Source organism: Mastacembelus armatus, chromosome 24 (assembly GCF_900324485.2).
Source record: "Mastacembelus armatus chromosome 24, fMasArm1.2, whole genome shotgun sequence".
NCBI lineage: Eukaryota > Metazoa > Chordata > Actinopteri > Synbranchiformes > Mastacembelidae > Mastacembelus > Mastacembelus armatus.
In genome coordinates, this window is record NC_046656.1 from 3,950,993 (window position 1) to 3,966,879 (window position 15,887).

Genomic DNA, 15,887 nt, shown 5'->3' on the forward strand with positions numbered 1-15,887 from the left:
CAGGGGGTTGAAGACATAATTAGTTTTCCTCACTGCAGGAGGCAGCATGCTGATGAGATAGTGAAAGACAGAAAAAAGCCCAGCTGTCAGTCTTCTTCAATTCTTTCATCTCACAAAGCTCCAGTGAGTAACGCTGACAGACCCCCCTCCACCAAAAAAAAAAAAAAAAAAAATCTGCAGCCACAATAAACAGCTGTATTCTGCAGTGCAGATCTCAACCAGTTCTACAGTTCTATAACCATAAAACATTTCAGAGACCTTCGGAAAGAAGAAACAACAAAAATTTTCAAGGAGGATGCTTTCTATTAGACATAATCCAGAACATGTTCAGTCAAAGAGTTAGAAGTGAATGAAAATGCTCAAAATTTAAACAAATTAAATTACAAGGTTCAGGGTAATCAAAGTTCTGATAAACCTACTCCTCAGGAAAGCTGTCAGCCATCTGAAGGGGGTGGTTCTTAATCCTGATCCTCAAGGACCCCTGCCCTGCTTGTTTTCCATCCACTATCTCTGTCCTTCCCACTTCTGACTGGCTGAACACACCTGATCTAGGTAATCAGCAGTAAGTAGGGCGGGGATAGTTGGAGGACTGAGAACAGGGGTCCTTGAGGACCAGGACTGAGAACTACCGATCTAAGGAATACAAATGTTTTTAAGTATAAGTGAAAAATGACACACATTTATCAAGAGACTGCTTAAAACAGAAAGAAAAATGGAATCAGCAACTGCCTAGTTTCACATTCACCAGATAGGAAGCAAAACATATTCATTTTGAGTCATGTTTGTGACCACCTGAATGTAACGATGTAACTCCAATAGCCTTGAAAAAAAAATCTTGCTGCTGCAGCTTGAGTGTAAACCAAAACAATAAGCTAGCAAAGGCTGAAAAGCTTAAAACAGCTGAGAGTGCAGAGTAGAGAATAATGCTGTTTTCCTGTGTGGGTTAAGTGAAATATGCCTTCTCTGGCTAACATTGTAACTCTCTCTAGGCTATGAACAATACCTCTGTTCTACCAGACCAAATACCTTTGCCTACAGGGCAGAGATCAATGTTTATCTATTGATTGGTGATTGTTGTGTGTGTTTGTCTAGTAAGGGGAATTCACTGCTCTTAGGCACCTACAACATGCAAACCTGCTATGCTTTTTATTACCCTTGGAAGTCCTTTTAACTCCTTCAGCAGGAAATGAAACACTCGATTGGCTCTACTGCAAAGTGCTGGAGCCATTTGCAGCCAGGGTCATGACATTCCCAAGCATGTGCTCCACATAAAGCGAGGCGCTGTGAGTCACAGGTGCACGTTGACAGGGTGAGTGTGGCATGTGTGGGAGCATTTGCATGAATGTATAAGACAGATCAGACACAGTGCAAGCAAGCAAACACTCAGTGTCAGGACAAAAAGGGATTTTGGTGTTTATTGAGGCCTTACAGTTACCCATAGGCAGTAAACAGAGAGCTGCTGCATTCCAGCACCAAAGGCAGCTCCCTTCACTGACCACTCATCACTTGCAAACACACAGGGCAACCTTAAATTAGGAAGATGAAGTTCTCTCTTCAGTTAGAACTTTCAGAAAGGAAAACAAGTGCAGTGAGTGCTGATTTTCTTGATTCATTGCTAGCCATCACATTACAATCAGCAACTACTTTCATTATTGATTAGCTGTTGATTACTTGATTGATTATTTAGTCCATAAAACTCTCCATAGCAAATTGTAAAAATGTCATTAACAAGTTCAGTCAGTCGGGGTGACTGCTTGTTTTGCAGTATTTTGTGTGATCAACAGTCCAAGATAGTCAATTACCAATAAAAACAAGTTAGTAGCATAAGCTGGTGAATGGCAGACAAATTACTTAAATGATTAATATGCTCTCAAAACTAATGACAAGGAATTTTCAAATGATCATGTAGTGCTGCTTTAATTTCAATAAAACATCATATTCTGGCTTTTGGAGTTTGCTTTTACTCCTATTGCATACTGTGTTTTTCAATGCCTAGCAGCAAATGAAATAAATAAATTTTATATCTTCATCAACTAGTTTCCAAATTAGATTATTATTTATATCAGATTGCTGATCAGAATGCTGATTTAAACTCACCAGCAGAAAAAAAAGCTCTGCAATGAGACCTTTGTTGTTCAGCTTGAGAACATTGTGTGATCTGAATGCTTCATAGCTCTGTTAAATATGTATATTCTCATTGCAGCTCTTTTGTTCTCAGGTCACACTGTTATTTGTCCCACACTTCATCTACTGCACTAGCCTGACTACCTCAATTAGTGGCACTCACTGAAAGACATTAATAAGCGTCCAACAAACCTGAAATGGAATATATTAGAGTTCCATTTTTGTCGACAGTGATATTTCTCATCAACTACCCCTCAGGTCTGTAATTTCACTGAGCAAATTCTTTTAGCTTGTGTCTGCAGCAATGACATGGATATGTCTTGGGCCCTAATCTGCCTGTGTGCTGTTATCATATACACAGAAGAGCTGCTGCTGCTACACACAGGAAGCACATTGAAATATAATCAACACGGTCAGTTCACCCAAATTCCAAAAATGAAAAAACTACTGGTTTTATTTATCCACTTTTTGAGGTATGTCAGTCACTTTGTCATGTTTGACATCTTAAAAAAGAGGTAATTAAATCATGTGTCCCTGTTAATCCAAACATCTGCTGTCAACAGGGACTACCCCTCTGCAGTAAATTCCCAATGTAAACCAGGTCTGAATGAGAGATGAGATATTGGTATTTCCTGGGGAATTATGTTTATAACAAAAAACCCTGGAAAACGTTGTTTCTAAATGCAACATTTTGACATTTAAATAGCATTATTATGGTAATATCACCACCTTCAGATACTTTTCATGCTATAATGATTTGAGTCTAGCAATGTCTCATTGGTTTTTCATAGAGATCAGCAGGTAAAAGTGAGGTCTGTGAACTGCCATGGTTTTAGCAGCGTTCACCAATTTCAATTTAAGACTTTTAAAGACATTTTGTGATATCACAGACAATGCAATTTAAACGATTTTTCATGATCATACTAGCCAAAGCTTAAGACAAACCAACAGGAATAACATGGCCTTGAATTATTAAAGTACTAGAATACATTTACATTTATTTCAGCACTTCAGAGCAGTATATAACACATCTTAATGTCCATGTCCAACACATTCATGTCCAAATGATGTAATTAATTAATAAAAATGAACTGGAGCAGAAAATAGATGGATTAATTTAATATACTCATTAGGTTGATTTTCATACACACATACACACTATTGTGTAAAAACTCACATTAAGGGACAAATCTAAACAGTTTTGCTGTACTCCCCCACTACATCATCAGTTAACTGAGTCTTGACAGTAATTATGTAGGAAAATCAGAAAAATCAGCTCACCATCATCAGCTAGTTTTTACAGTATCCTAGTCTGTCAGCGACTTTCAAAATGATTCAACGGTGATAAGAGACTACTGTGCTTGGCTGTTCAGCTTTGAGAACCAGTGCAGTATCCATGATTTCACCCATTTGCTGCAGTTTCTCCCTGTTTTCTTAAACACCAAGGGGTATTTGCAAATAGTTATTAGGCATTTTGTATATTGACAGTAGATGTTTTCTGCTCTCCCTTTTTTAATAATGAATACACAATAGTGTGACCTGCTTGTAGAGCGAGTTATTTCCTGTCAAACAGGTGTAAAATGTACACACATGTTGGCTGTCAGCTGTAGTGTGGGTGGTGTGTTCAATTGACAATTTTTGGCCCAAGCAAAGGCAACATGAGATGACACGGCCTTTTTCACTAGTAGTTGATTGGTGATGGCTCCGTAAGGTGAACTGTCACTCTCACTACTCGGCCAGCCTGTCACCAACATGTGAACATGCACTGGAGTCTAATCAACATTGTTCAGTGGTAGAACTCACTGACTTAAGCCTGCAGATAAATCCGTATTTGTTTACAAAAGGATTTTAGATACTACCATGAAAAAACACAAAAAAAAATTTAAATTCGTTGATAAGTGCAAGAGTGCTCTGGGAAACTTGTTTGGTGTCCAACCTCCACAAAAAAAATTGTTGTCAAATGTCTGAACTGATAAATGTGAGCAGCTGATGTCTGAGAGAAATGAAGTGATTCCAGAAAGGTGAGGGTCTGACTGAAAATACAAGCTGCTATGTGAAAGGTAAACAGCAGATTGACTGCCAAAAAAAAAAAAAAAAAGAAAAAAAGTTGCCTCAATCTCTTTCAGCTGCAGAGGTCTGAATAATTAAAGCCGTGTCTGTGTCTGCTCCAGGGAACACAGCCTATAGCATGAAGCTGAATGCGAATCAGCACCCCCTTTTCTACTTCCACATATTCCCAGCTGAGCCCAAAACATCAGAATGTTGCAATGTTTCAGACAGTTTTCAGAATGGAATAACATCACTCTGTGCAAATGTTCCAAATTAATAACACTGCATCCAAGCACAAACTCACAGAGTGAAAGAGTTTCTGTGGAAATAAAGTACTCCACAGAAAATAAGGAAGACTTAAACACAAACAGTAAATTAATCAAGACTTATTTTGTTTGCACTTATACTGATAACAGTAATACTACAACAACACAAAATCTACAGTATGTGATGATACAGTACATAAATACTTTATAGCATGTACAATGTCATTTCTTTAGTGACTGTAAATTCAGCTTTAACAGCTACATTGTATTAGAGAAAGGTTTGGCTGGCCAACCAACAGTGACAGGTGTTTCTTGATATTTATGTGTATGTGAGCATCTAAACTACATATTTTCAATCTTAACACAATTTTATTGATAAGGTTTTTCTTGGTCAATAACTGGATACCAACAACCCTTTTTTCTGATTTACTGTAATACTTCCAATTGGAGGTTCCAGTACTGGCACATCTATATTAACAGTATTTACTTAATTTTAGTAAATAAGACTTAATTTGTTCTGGCTCTAGTTATGTCTTGACTTAACCAGGTCTAATTGAATAAATATAACTAGATCTGGTTTTGGAGCCTGGTTACAATTTTGTGAGCATTCCACTGATATCTGATAGAGGGCATATTTAATTTGAACCCTCTGGGGTCTGAGGGGGTTTTGGGGCCCTGGACAAATTTTGACATGCCCTGACATTTGTGCTTTTTTCAGTTGCTTTTAATCATATTAATGTCTAAAGTCTGATAACACTGTAATCAGCACAAACTGGGCTACAATAATATGTGAGCAGCAAGTTTATACATGATTGTGTTTTGGAGAAAACAGTGTTTATGCATGGTTAGTGAAAAACTACAATTGTTAAGTCACTGAAATAAGACCATAAAACACAAACAGAACACTGGTTCACAAGACTTTGGAGAAATTAATCTTGTAGTCTAAAGTGTTTACTTCACAATGATGTGAAAGTCATCTTGTTCACTCATTCAGAGAAAACAATACACTGATTTAAATTTTCTAAGACACTTTTTGTTTAGAAGGCATATGCAGGAAGGTGTGTCTCACCATGAATAGTCGTGATTTGCCTGAGAAGACAAAAGACGCACTCAAAGAGCCGCACAAAGACACGCATAATGAGCCTTTCAGTTATTGTAGCTGAGAGGGGATTAGCGCAGCACAATACAATATCAATACAACATCCAAACGTTCATCATTTGAGTCGTGTTTTACTCCGACGAGAATGTAAACTATTCGTCTCTGTCTGGAACATACAAAGCGCTTCATCACCTGCATAACGTGCCATCATCTAAACGCACAGAAAAAAGTAAGTAAATTCTGTGATGGAGTTTGATGTTTTATGTCATTTCTGGGGGGGCGTGTACAGAATTACCTGGCTCACCTCAGATTACTTCCATATGAACAGTGCGCTCAGTGTGAGGCGGGATCACATTAGCTATAATGAGGTGAGACAATCCGTATGAACGTTCATACGGATTAAATAAAAAGTGATGATTTGTTTTCGACTTGATTTGTTTTATTTAAAAGAAAACATTTCAAGCTTTCTAGTCATATATTTCTTATTTTTATGAGGCAAGTATTTGCTGAGATTCTGGTTGTTTTATTTACGTGTCTGTGAATAGAGATGACAGAGACAGAGAGCACACCCTGTCGGCTTTCTTTATTTAATAAAAGCCCAGCATTTTGTTGTTATTATGAATCTTTACAGATTTGAATGATATATTTATTTTATCTGTACGATCAAAATTGAGGAAGTAATTTAAGTTTGTTTCGGCGTTATCAGGAGAAGATGCCACAAAACGTGCCGGTGCGTTCGTCGACCCCTTAGAGTCAAAGTCAGCTTTTAACCTGAAGGCTATTGCACATTTCCTATAGTAGTAAATATCCATATAAAAGTATAGTAATCACAACCAAGCAATATGTTGCAGAGTGCAACAATATGGCTTCTGACAAGTTTTTAATATTTATTGGACTTCTAAGTTGCATAAGACAGATCAGCCTTTAAATGCAAATACAATACTTGTTAGCAGGATACACTGATGGTGAGTTCAGCTCATTTGATGACAGTATGAAAAGCATGGAAGATCATCAGCCTATCCACTGTTATCAGCCCCCTATGTTAGTGGAGTCCTATTCTTTACATGGATGTGTCTGCCTGTGTCCTTTTCAAAGCAGTGAAACAGCCTGTTGCTCTGACAGGCTGCCTGCACCAACAGAAAGGACTGTCCTACGGCTCCAATAGGGACCAAGTGAAGGGGAAAGAGGCAGCGCCAGCTTCAGTGAGGGAGGGCCTATTCAAGCATGGCAGATTCAGGGGGATTTGGGGAGCTCGTCTGCCAGCAATAAAAGGCTGAAACAGGATACTTGGTTTGATTAATTAGCTAGATAGGCCACGATAATGCCATTTAAATGGGAAAGTAATTAAAGTGCACCTTCCATGAAAATTATTCATTGCTGACGGATTGGGTGACAGACAAATCAGGAGGCATTTACAAAAAAGCTACAGGTTAAGTGCTCTGAGCTGCTGCTCTGAGACCACCACAGTTTTATTGCAGCTGTTGAATCTTACTGCTTTGCCCAGCTCTCATCAAATTACTGCAAACATGTGGAGTTTGGGGGGGGGGGGGTAGCGAAAAGAAAGAGGTTCCAGGTAACATAAAACTGGGGACAAATGCTACAAAGGAGGATCTGCTTAACTAGAAAATTACACTGGCTGGCACTGGTCAGTGGGGACTCCACAGAATCAACCAGTCCTTCTGTTAAAGACCATCATGGCATATCACAATACAAAAAGGAATAAATCAATGACTTTGTTGTTCACAACTGCCCTGAATAATATCCATTTAGTGTTAGAAAGTGTCAGTAAAGTGGTCACATAACTTACGACTGAGGAGCATGAACACTGAATATTTTAAAGGTCAACGCTTTCTTCTAGATGTAAATAATTAACAAGCCACACCACAAACTTTGCTGTCTTTCTAAACTCCAGATACTAAACCACTGGAAGACCGTGAAGAAGACTTTAACTGAAGCAGACAAACTCTATAGGAATATTTGCTTTCAGATTGAAGTACAAAGCTTATCTCACAAATGAAGCAAAGAAGGGCTAAAAATACTGAAGATACCCTAGTCTTCCGATTTCCTAAGTCTTCTGATGTGTGAAAGTTGATTTCTTATCAAATGATGACTATCTGGTGATATGTCCTGGCATTCAAATGTTTGTAATGTAATAGTTTAGATAGACTTAAAGGTAAAAGAACACTGGTGCAACAATCTGAGGGGTACCATGTAGGCAGCCATGGTGTTTGTCAGAGTTGAAATGCATGATAGTAAAGTGGACAAACAAAAACTGATTTTAATAATATAACTTGTAAAATCCAGCAGTGATGCAGAGAGATCATAAAATACTCTGCATTGTACAGTGTGTCTCTTTCCATAAATGCCTTGTCATGAGGAACATTTCTATAGTGATCACCTTTATCTGAATCACAAAAAGCCAATATTTTAACAAATATAAAGTCAGAAATGTCTAAAAAGGGTTTCACACAAAGACAGACCAGGAATGTGAAATGATGTCTCCATTTTATCAAAAGTTTGGATTGAGAGCCATTCCATATTTAACAGACTAAGCATTCCTAGTCAGACTGACTGCAGTCTGTTCTGACTCACCCATGGAGCCTTAAAATACTTTAGAGTACCTCTAAACTATTGTAAAAGTTGATATCTTACTGTAACAGGCTTTGTGCTGCTGGATAGTACAAGCAGTCAACATTAAAATCAATTTCCACAGACTCTTCTTTTCAGTCATTATATTGTTTATACCTTTTGCTGATCGCACCTAAACCCCATTTAACTGGTCTCAAGCTGAATGCGTACACAGCATATACACACAAACACACAGGCCCTGTAGCCTTCCCCATAACCAATTTCAAATCCTATTTCTGTGCCCTTTTCCACGGTGATTTTTCTGGCTCGGAGATGTGAACACCCCCTTAAATAAATATTAATAGTTATTCTATGAGCTGTGCCCACTCACAAGTGTTCCGGAAGAACAAAAGGCCTTGTATACAAGAGCGCTTGAGTAAAGCCAAAGTGTGGAGGGCCCTCGGAGGGCAGCTCTGTGGTGCTGCGACTCACAATGGAGTGCTGATTGAAACACACTCTTCAAGCATACGGCAGTAGTGAAGACAGCAAAAATCCTCAACAGAACAAATTTCTATTCAACCACTGTGAGGATGAAGCTGGAGAAATCAGGCTTACGAAACTCACAATCTCTACTTAAACTCATTTAAGACAGAGCTGAGAGGTAATTAGGATTTTGGGAACAATAAGCACGCAGTACCTTGTGTAGCTCCAACTTTGCTCCAGACACTTCCTTTGGTGTAATTAGGGGACGTGTGAATTCCTCATCAGATGGATCACCATCTGCATTCGCACACTGCGACTTTATTCCCCCATTCCCCAGTTACAGCACAAGCCTATGTTCATGCTGATTATCATGCAGGAGGTGGAGGTGAGAGAAATGGAGGAGAGTACTTTGTTAAGGTTCTTTCAGTTGCACCAGGCTCCAGCACCTTGCCATGCAAAGGTTAATCAATTCTGAATGATGAGCCATAAAAGCTTTAATAATTCTGATTCTCTAATGAGTGGTCCTGCAAGCTTGCTCAGGATGGGCCGATTGTTTGAGAAAGCTCTGACCTTCTAATTACAAAGTGCTCAAGCATTTTGTGACCATGCAGAGAATGCAAACACAGTGAGAGTTCAATGAGCATGAGAATGAGTCATGTAGCGTGCTGATATCTGTTTAGGATAGTAAACAAGGCCCATCACATGGCCATCAACATCAACCTCATACTGACGACTGGCCTGCCAAAAAAATTCATAGAGAGGAGCTTGGGGTAGGTAGATTGATCAGCAAATAATCTTTGCCACAGAGTACTTTTCATTACTCAGTTCCAGTCAGCACTAGTTTCTTTTAACCTTGGCCACAACTGTTCACTAACCTTAACCAAGTAGATCTGTTTTTAACCATGAAGAGACATGGATTCTTAACAAAGTAAGTATTTTTACACAGACCATGATCTTTACCCAAACCTTTCAGTATCTCCATCTTAAGCTTAAAATACAAATCATATATAGAGCCTGTGGTGCACCCATATTTCAGTTCATGTTTCTCAATCATACAAAAGTTCTTCTCAAGTACAACTTGAAAAATGTCCTCCAGGGTAACATTGCTATTTGGGGTAATACTGACCTCTTAACAAGTGCGTTAACTTTCATGCCATGCATGATAAAATATAATAGACCTATGCTGACTTACTTTCTGCACAATTAATTTATTGTTTTCAGTGCTAACTTCTGTAGTTTCAGCCTTTGTTTAAAGGTATTACTCTGTCCCAGAGGCGCTCTACCATTGAACAGATGGACTGGGTCGCTCTGCCTTGAAGAGCTGCTAACCCTGAAGGAATTTAATTAGTCTGGGTTTCAAAGAGGAGTTTTAGTATTGCATCATGGTCTAAATACTGTTTGAGAGGCTCTTCCATAAAACACTTAGGGAAAACCACATTTGCAGATACTGATGATTGGCTTTAACTATTAGAAAACAAATATAATATAATTAAAAATGATCAACTACATGGCACTTAAGCCAGTTAAACTAATTACAGTGTTATAGCAACTCAAGTGGTGCCACTTATTTGAAATGATAAACATGACACTGTCTTGGCCACGAACGCCACACTTTAACAATAGCTAATGGGTAAATAATTTACTGGGTTAAATGAGTAATTGCCTGTTGTCAACATGCCACATATAATTATGAGTGACTCACAAAAAACTTCTTAATTTTTTTTTAATTTATTTATTTTTTTATCCTTCTGTTGATGTCCTCCTGTCCTTGGCCAGAGAACCCCTTGACACAAAAAAGCCCCACCACTATATCTCTCATATTTTATTCACCAGAACTCCTCTTTCTTTCTGTCATCCCCTCAGAAACACACATCTAGTAGACTGACATATTTACTATGTAGTCAACTGCTTTTTGGTACTGTAGCAGTCCACAGCCTATTGACATGGGTGTTTCAAAGAGAAAAGTGACAGGTGAGCAGCTTTAATGGCCTTTATCATTACTAAAATGATGACATACATAGCAGTGATTATTAACAGTGATGATGATGATGTAAAAGCAGCAGGACATGACTATCGCATGGCAGAGGACAACTAAAGCTTTGGTTCAACTTTCTTTTAATCGCCATAGTCAAAACATAGTCTTTTGACTCAACTTTGTTTCATGGATGTTCAATAATAAAAGAAAATTTTGTTGAAGTGGTCTCCATAGAAACCAAAAAAAGGCTTTAGAGATTGTCACTGCAAAATTCATTTTCATTTTAATTACAATACATTCCCTTGAGAATGAGTGGAAAACACAGTACAGGTTCTAAGATGCCACTTACTCTGCATCATTGCTAAGCTAATAATGTTTGCCACTGTAGTGCTGGTATACACATTAAATTCATCTGGGTAATATGCATCCTGGAAATATTATGGATCATATCAGACTATGGTCATTAATGCTAATGGGGAATCATCACTGTAGTTTGCATATGAGAGATTTTCAAAATTAAACTGTCAACCGCCATGTTGGTAATGCCTAATGCTCTCTCAGCTGGAGCAAAGGGTGAGCTGCACACTATCACGCAGCATACCCTGTAAACTGTGTATAGATAGATGAGAGCCAGTCATTTTACAACTTCAGCTCTAAGGAAACAGTTTGAGAAATGCAGTCACTCGGTTTCATTCAGCTTCAGATTAACCTCATGTCTATGCATTATGTACAAGACAGGGCATGGTTAGCCTACTTCCAGCTCCTTCAGAGTAGTTCACAAGATCAAATGTTTCCTACAAAAGCATCCAGTTTCATTCCACAACCATTCAATGAAGATGCACTTTTACACCTAAGAACATTGTAGAGATGTTCCAAGTGCAAATGAACAATGAACAATTTAATCTCTTACCTGCTTGACCAGTAGCGATGCTAACCGCTGCAAAAAGCCTCTGTGTGCGGCTCAAGTCTGACACCCCGTTGACAGCCTCCACCTCAAAAGTGTAGTTGGCATGAGCGAGCAGGTCCATGATGGTCACATAAGTGTCCACTAATCCTGACTGTGCGGGAGAGTATCCCACATTTGGCCCACATGGAACACACTCCTCAGGTTCCCAACTGCAGCGGCGGCATATAACCCTATATGTGACGTCGTTGCGGCCACCTGTGTCGGCCGGTGGGCTCCATTCTAGGCTAACAGTGGTCTGGTTGATGTTGTAGACCAGGTTCTGTGGTGCAGAGGGAGGTCCTGTCAAAGGTGGAAACAGAGGAAGCTCAAATTAAGTGCCAAGGAAAGTGACAGCTAAGAGTGTGCATTGACTGGATCTGTGCTTTCACTGTTCTGTGAGAAATAAAAAAAAAAAAAAACACTTTGGGACATGCTAGCTCCAGTCCTGGAGCCAAACACTGACACTCAATTATAATAAGACTTAGATCCAGAAAAGAAATTACTGCAGGTACATTGAAAGAAATTTTTGGCATCTTTGGCAGGCATGAAGGTCAATGTGAGAGTGAGCCAAATGAAGGAGCCCAGTGTTTCCAAGGAAGGATATTTTCATACTTGAAGTAACAGTTTTTATGTTTCTTTTACAAATATTATTATTTCCATTAATTAATTCTATCAGCTAAAGCTCCTTGCAACTCCTGAGAAAATCATCTTGTGCCTTAGCTGTTCTAAGTGCCCCATGATGTTTCTACATATTTTACCCATAGGAAATACTTGCTACTTTGAAAACATCTGCAGGAATCAGTGACAACAATCAATTCATTATTTTTTACTACTTTGCTTTTCAAAAAGTGTAAGAGCATCCTTGTATCAAACTTGTCAAACCTAGACATGACTCTCCTTGCAACAATAACAGCTGCTCTTATTCACACATACAAAAAAAGAACCTTTCTCTAAACTAAAACTTTTCTTATGGGCAAAAACCCTGAGACAAAATTTGCTGTCAAAACAAAACAGCAAAACAACTACGTATAATTTAGTAGCAGCTCTAATCTAATCATTCCTGTGTGACAACAAAACAAGAAAGAACAAATAACAGATAATACACCAAGCCAAGTTGCTTAGCTGGTAGGTTGTAAAATGCTAAATGAAGCAGGTGCCACTTGTATAGTTTTTGTCTGATCCACTCCCTCACGCAGCTCATACATGTAAACATTCGGGCCTACAGGCACGCACGCATGTAGGCCGTTTGTAGTCCGGCAGTGGTAAAACATGTCAGACTGATGGACTTTATTCAATCAAATATTAAAATAATGATGTGGTCGGTATTGTGGCAACGTAATTCTTCATATTTTAATTCTGAAACAATTTGATGCTTTTTACAGTATATTTGGGCAAAGACAGCTGGTGATTCATCCTGATGGACTAAGGGCTTTGTTTTCATAGCAATTGTTAAGAGCGTAAAAACAGCAGCTGCTATGAAAATGATTGAGAGATGTTCACACAGACACTTAGCAGGGAATCAGAAGCCCCAGACAATCACTCTCTAAATCTTCCTGCTCTAAAATATAGAACAATGACCCAGCTCGAGACAGTGGCTTTACTGAGTTTCCTCGAAAAAGGTATATCATGCAGACAGCAGAACCCTTAAAGTTAATCTCTTCCAAAAAAGACAAAGCCTGACTCATCCACAGAATTTATGGAAAGATTTAAACCTAGATTATCACTGCCCTGTAACTGCCATAAACAATTTCACTTGACATACAATAACAACTGACTTAGTGGCATCAAATGTGCACACAACCACAGACCATTTGCCTGGAAATGTTCACATAATAGCATGGAGATTAGCTCATCTCATAAAACAATGAATAACAAATTGCTGCTTTTATCTTTCAAATTCCAGACTGTTAGCTTTTATGGCCCAGATGTTGATATAAATAACACCCCCCCCTCCCAACACAGTAAAGATTATATGACTTGTACTCTCTGTTTATGAATGTTTTAAGAACATCTTTATTTTGTTCTCTGGGAGATTTAAACTGTTCTGTTTTCTCTGGAAATATTCTTTGAGGGAATCCTGTGGAGGGACCTCTCAACTCATTAAAATTGTCTCATTAACAAAATAGGTCATGCATATTCACAATGTCAAATCTGCTATCACAATAGTCATGCTTATTAATACAGCTCTTGTTTTTCCCTGTTGCACCCATTAGAAACGAGGGCTCAACAAAGACATTTGTATCTTGATTATCGGTTAAGATAAGAGACATGCTGTGAACTGGGAAGATGAAATAGCCACCTGTGGCAGGTGGAGAGGACTGACTGCTGATAGCCCCACTCGACTGCAGCCTTGGCACTGACACTCGACCTGCACTCTCAATCTTCCCTGCAGACAAAGGGAAGGTGTGCCAGTGGCCACATGTGTGCTTAGACACATGCGCCTTCCACCTCCAGTCCAAACCTCAGGGATCTTCTGTTTTGACATTTCTATGACCACACACAATGATATCATCTCATTTTGCTTTTGCCACACTCATTTCTGTCTCAGGTGCAACAGATTAAATGTAAAGGCAAAAAGAAATTAGATTAGACTGACCTGTGTCTGTGTGACCTTTATCTTTTGTCTTGTTTTTGTTTTGTTTTTGCTAAAGGAAGACAAAGCATGTAGGTTACATGCTTTGTCTTCCTTTCTCTGTAGATCTAAGTACATATGTCTGAAACCAAGCCCCCCACACACACACACCGCAGGTTGTCTTATCTTTTTCATGTTCTCTCCTCTCAACCATCCTCCCAAGTCAAGTTTCATTTCATGGATTAGCCTGCCAACCCCCACAGCCTCAAATGTCTCAATCACTTGCTATGTTCCCTCCAATGCTGCCACTGTGACCAAGCATGAGTGAGTGCATGTGTGTGAGATTATTTTTGTTTTTGTGCAAAAATAAGGAATACATGTGTGCATAGTTTATGTTTCCTGCTACATCATTTGCATGCTAACATGCAAAGAATACAGTACCTTATAGAAAACACTGAATGATAGCTGATCATTTTATTGTCATGTTTCAAAGCCCATCTCCACTCTGTGCAGAGTTGTGAGACCTGAGTAAATCCAAGCTTAGGAGAGAAGAATCCGGCGCTTATCGGCCTTGAGAGGTGCTCAGGGCTGCCTTAACCCTCCACAGCATATTAGCTGGCAATGCTCTAATTGGGGAGCTGTGGGGAGAGGGGCAGCAGGGGTGAGTGGTATTCAAATCACCCATGAGGTAATCCTCACTCTACAAATGTGTGTTGTGACCCTGTGACCTCCCCTCTAATGATGTTGCTGCAGCAGAACCTATGAGAGAAGGAAAGGAGAGAAGAGCTCGAAGAAAAGCTTTTTTTAGCTGAAGGGCCCCCAATTGCTGTTGTTGTAATAACCAAAATTTCAATACTACTTCAATACCGCACTGAATTCAATATTGGAATTGCTACCCACTCAAAATGTGTGCTGCAAGCTGAAATGGAATTTCAGCTTGCAGCACACACTCTAGGGAGTGTATGATGACACATGGACAGGAATACAGGATGTGGATTGGAATAAAAAAATAAAAGGAACCATCCCTATAACACTAAGGCTGTGTTAGAACAACAGACATTTTCGAGCACCTTATAACAATGATCACAGCTACTGTGAGGGTGACGCCTTAGTTGCCCTTATATTTGCGGGTATTTGTAAATCTTATTGTGAGTGAAACTGGCTGCAGTCCCCTCAGTTCAGTTGGCCTTATCTAATTACAACAGGGAAAAGAAACAAGCAATAATTCAAACTGAACTTATATGTGAATTAACAGGGCAAGAAGAAAAAAGCACACTGTAAATGAAATGGTAAGGCCATTCTATCTGCATATATTTATCTACTTGGTAATGTAATCCATACTATAAACATCCTGCATCTTTACCTTCAAACTCTTGATGGTAAGATGTATCATCTTAAAATGACCAGTTTTTACATTCTAGCTCCTACTTTCTGATAAAATACTTTTAGAGTAAATAATCTTAGATTAATCAGCCTTTAATGAAAGCATGCCTAAAAAAGGGGACCTGGAAGATATTTGCCACTTACCAATGTAACTGAAATGTGGGAATAAAGAAGACACTGTTGCAACAAGGCAAGTCAGACAGTTTGCAAAGAAGCCAACAGTTTAGCCAGGCTATCTAAAAAGGCCTGGATGTGAATGGACACCAAAATGCTGAAAAAAAAAAATCTTGGACACAGGTGGATTCAGCTGTAATTTTCTCTTAAGTGAATCTGTGTGTCAGATTCAGTGAGAGTAGAATGAAAAAATAATATGTACTGTAAGATTGTTAGATATTGATCTTAACCCCAGTTCTCAAATCTAG

The 15,887-nt window shown here is 38.9% G+C and overlaps 1 protein-coding gene across 2 annotated transcripts in view; it reads right to left on the minus strand.

Annotated features, from left to right (window-relative positions):
• The window catches only part of epha7 (eph receptor A7), an 88,136-nt gene that overhangs the window by 46,422 nt on the left and 25,827 nt on the right, over positions 1–15,887 (minus strand). For both annotated transcript variants that reach the window (XM_026318114.2, XM_026318113.2), the window contains exon 5: positions 11,475–11,810. In XM_026318114.2, the coding sequence (XP_026173899.1) occupies positions 11,475–11,810 (336 nt within the window). The remainder of the gene's footprint in view (positions 1–11,474; positions 11,811–15,887) is intronic.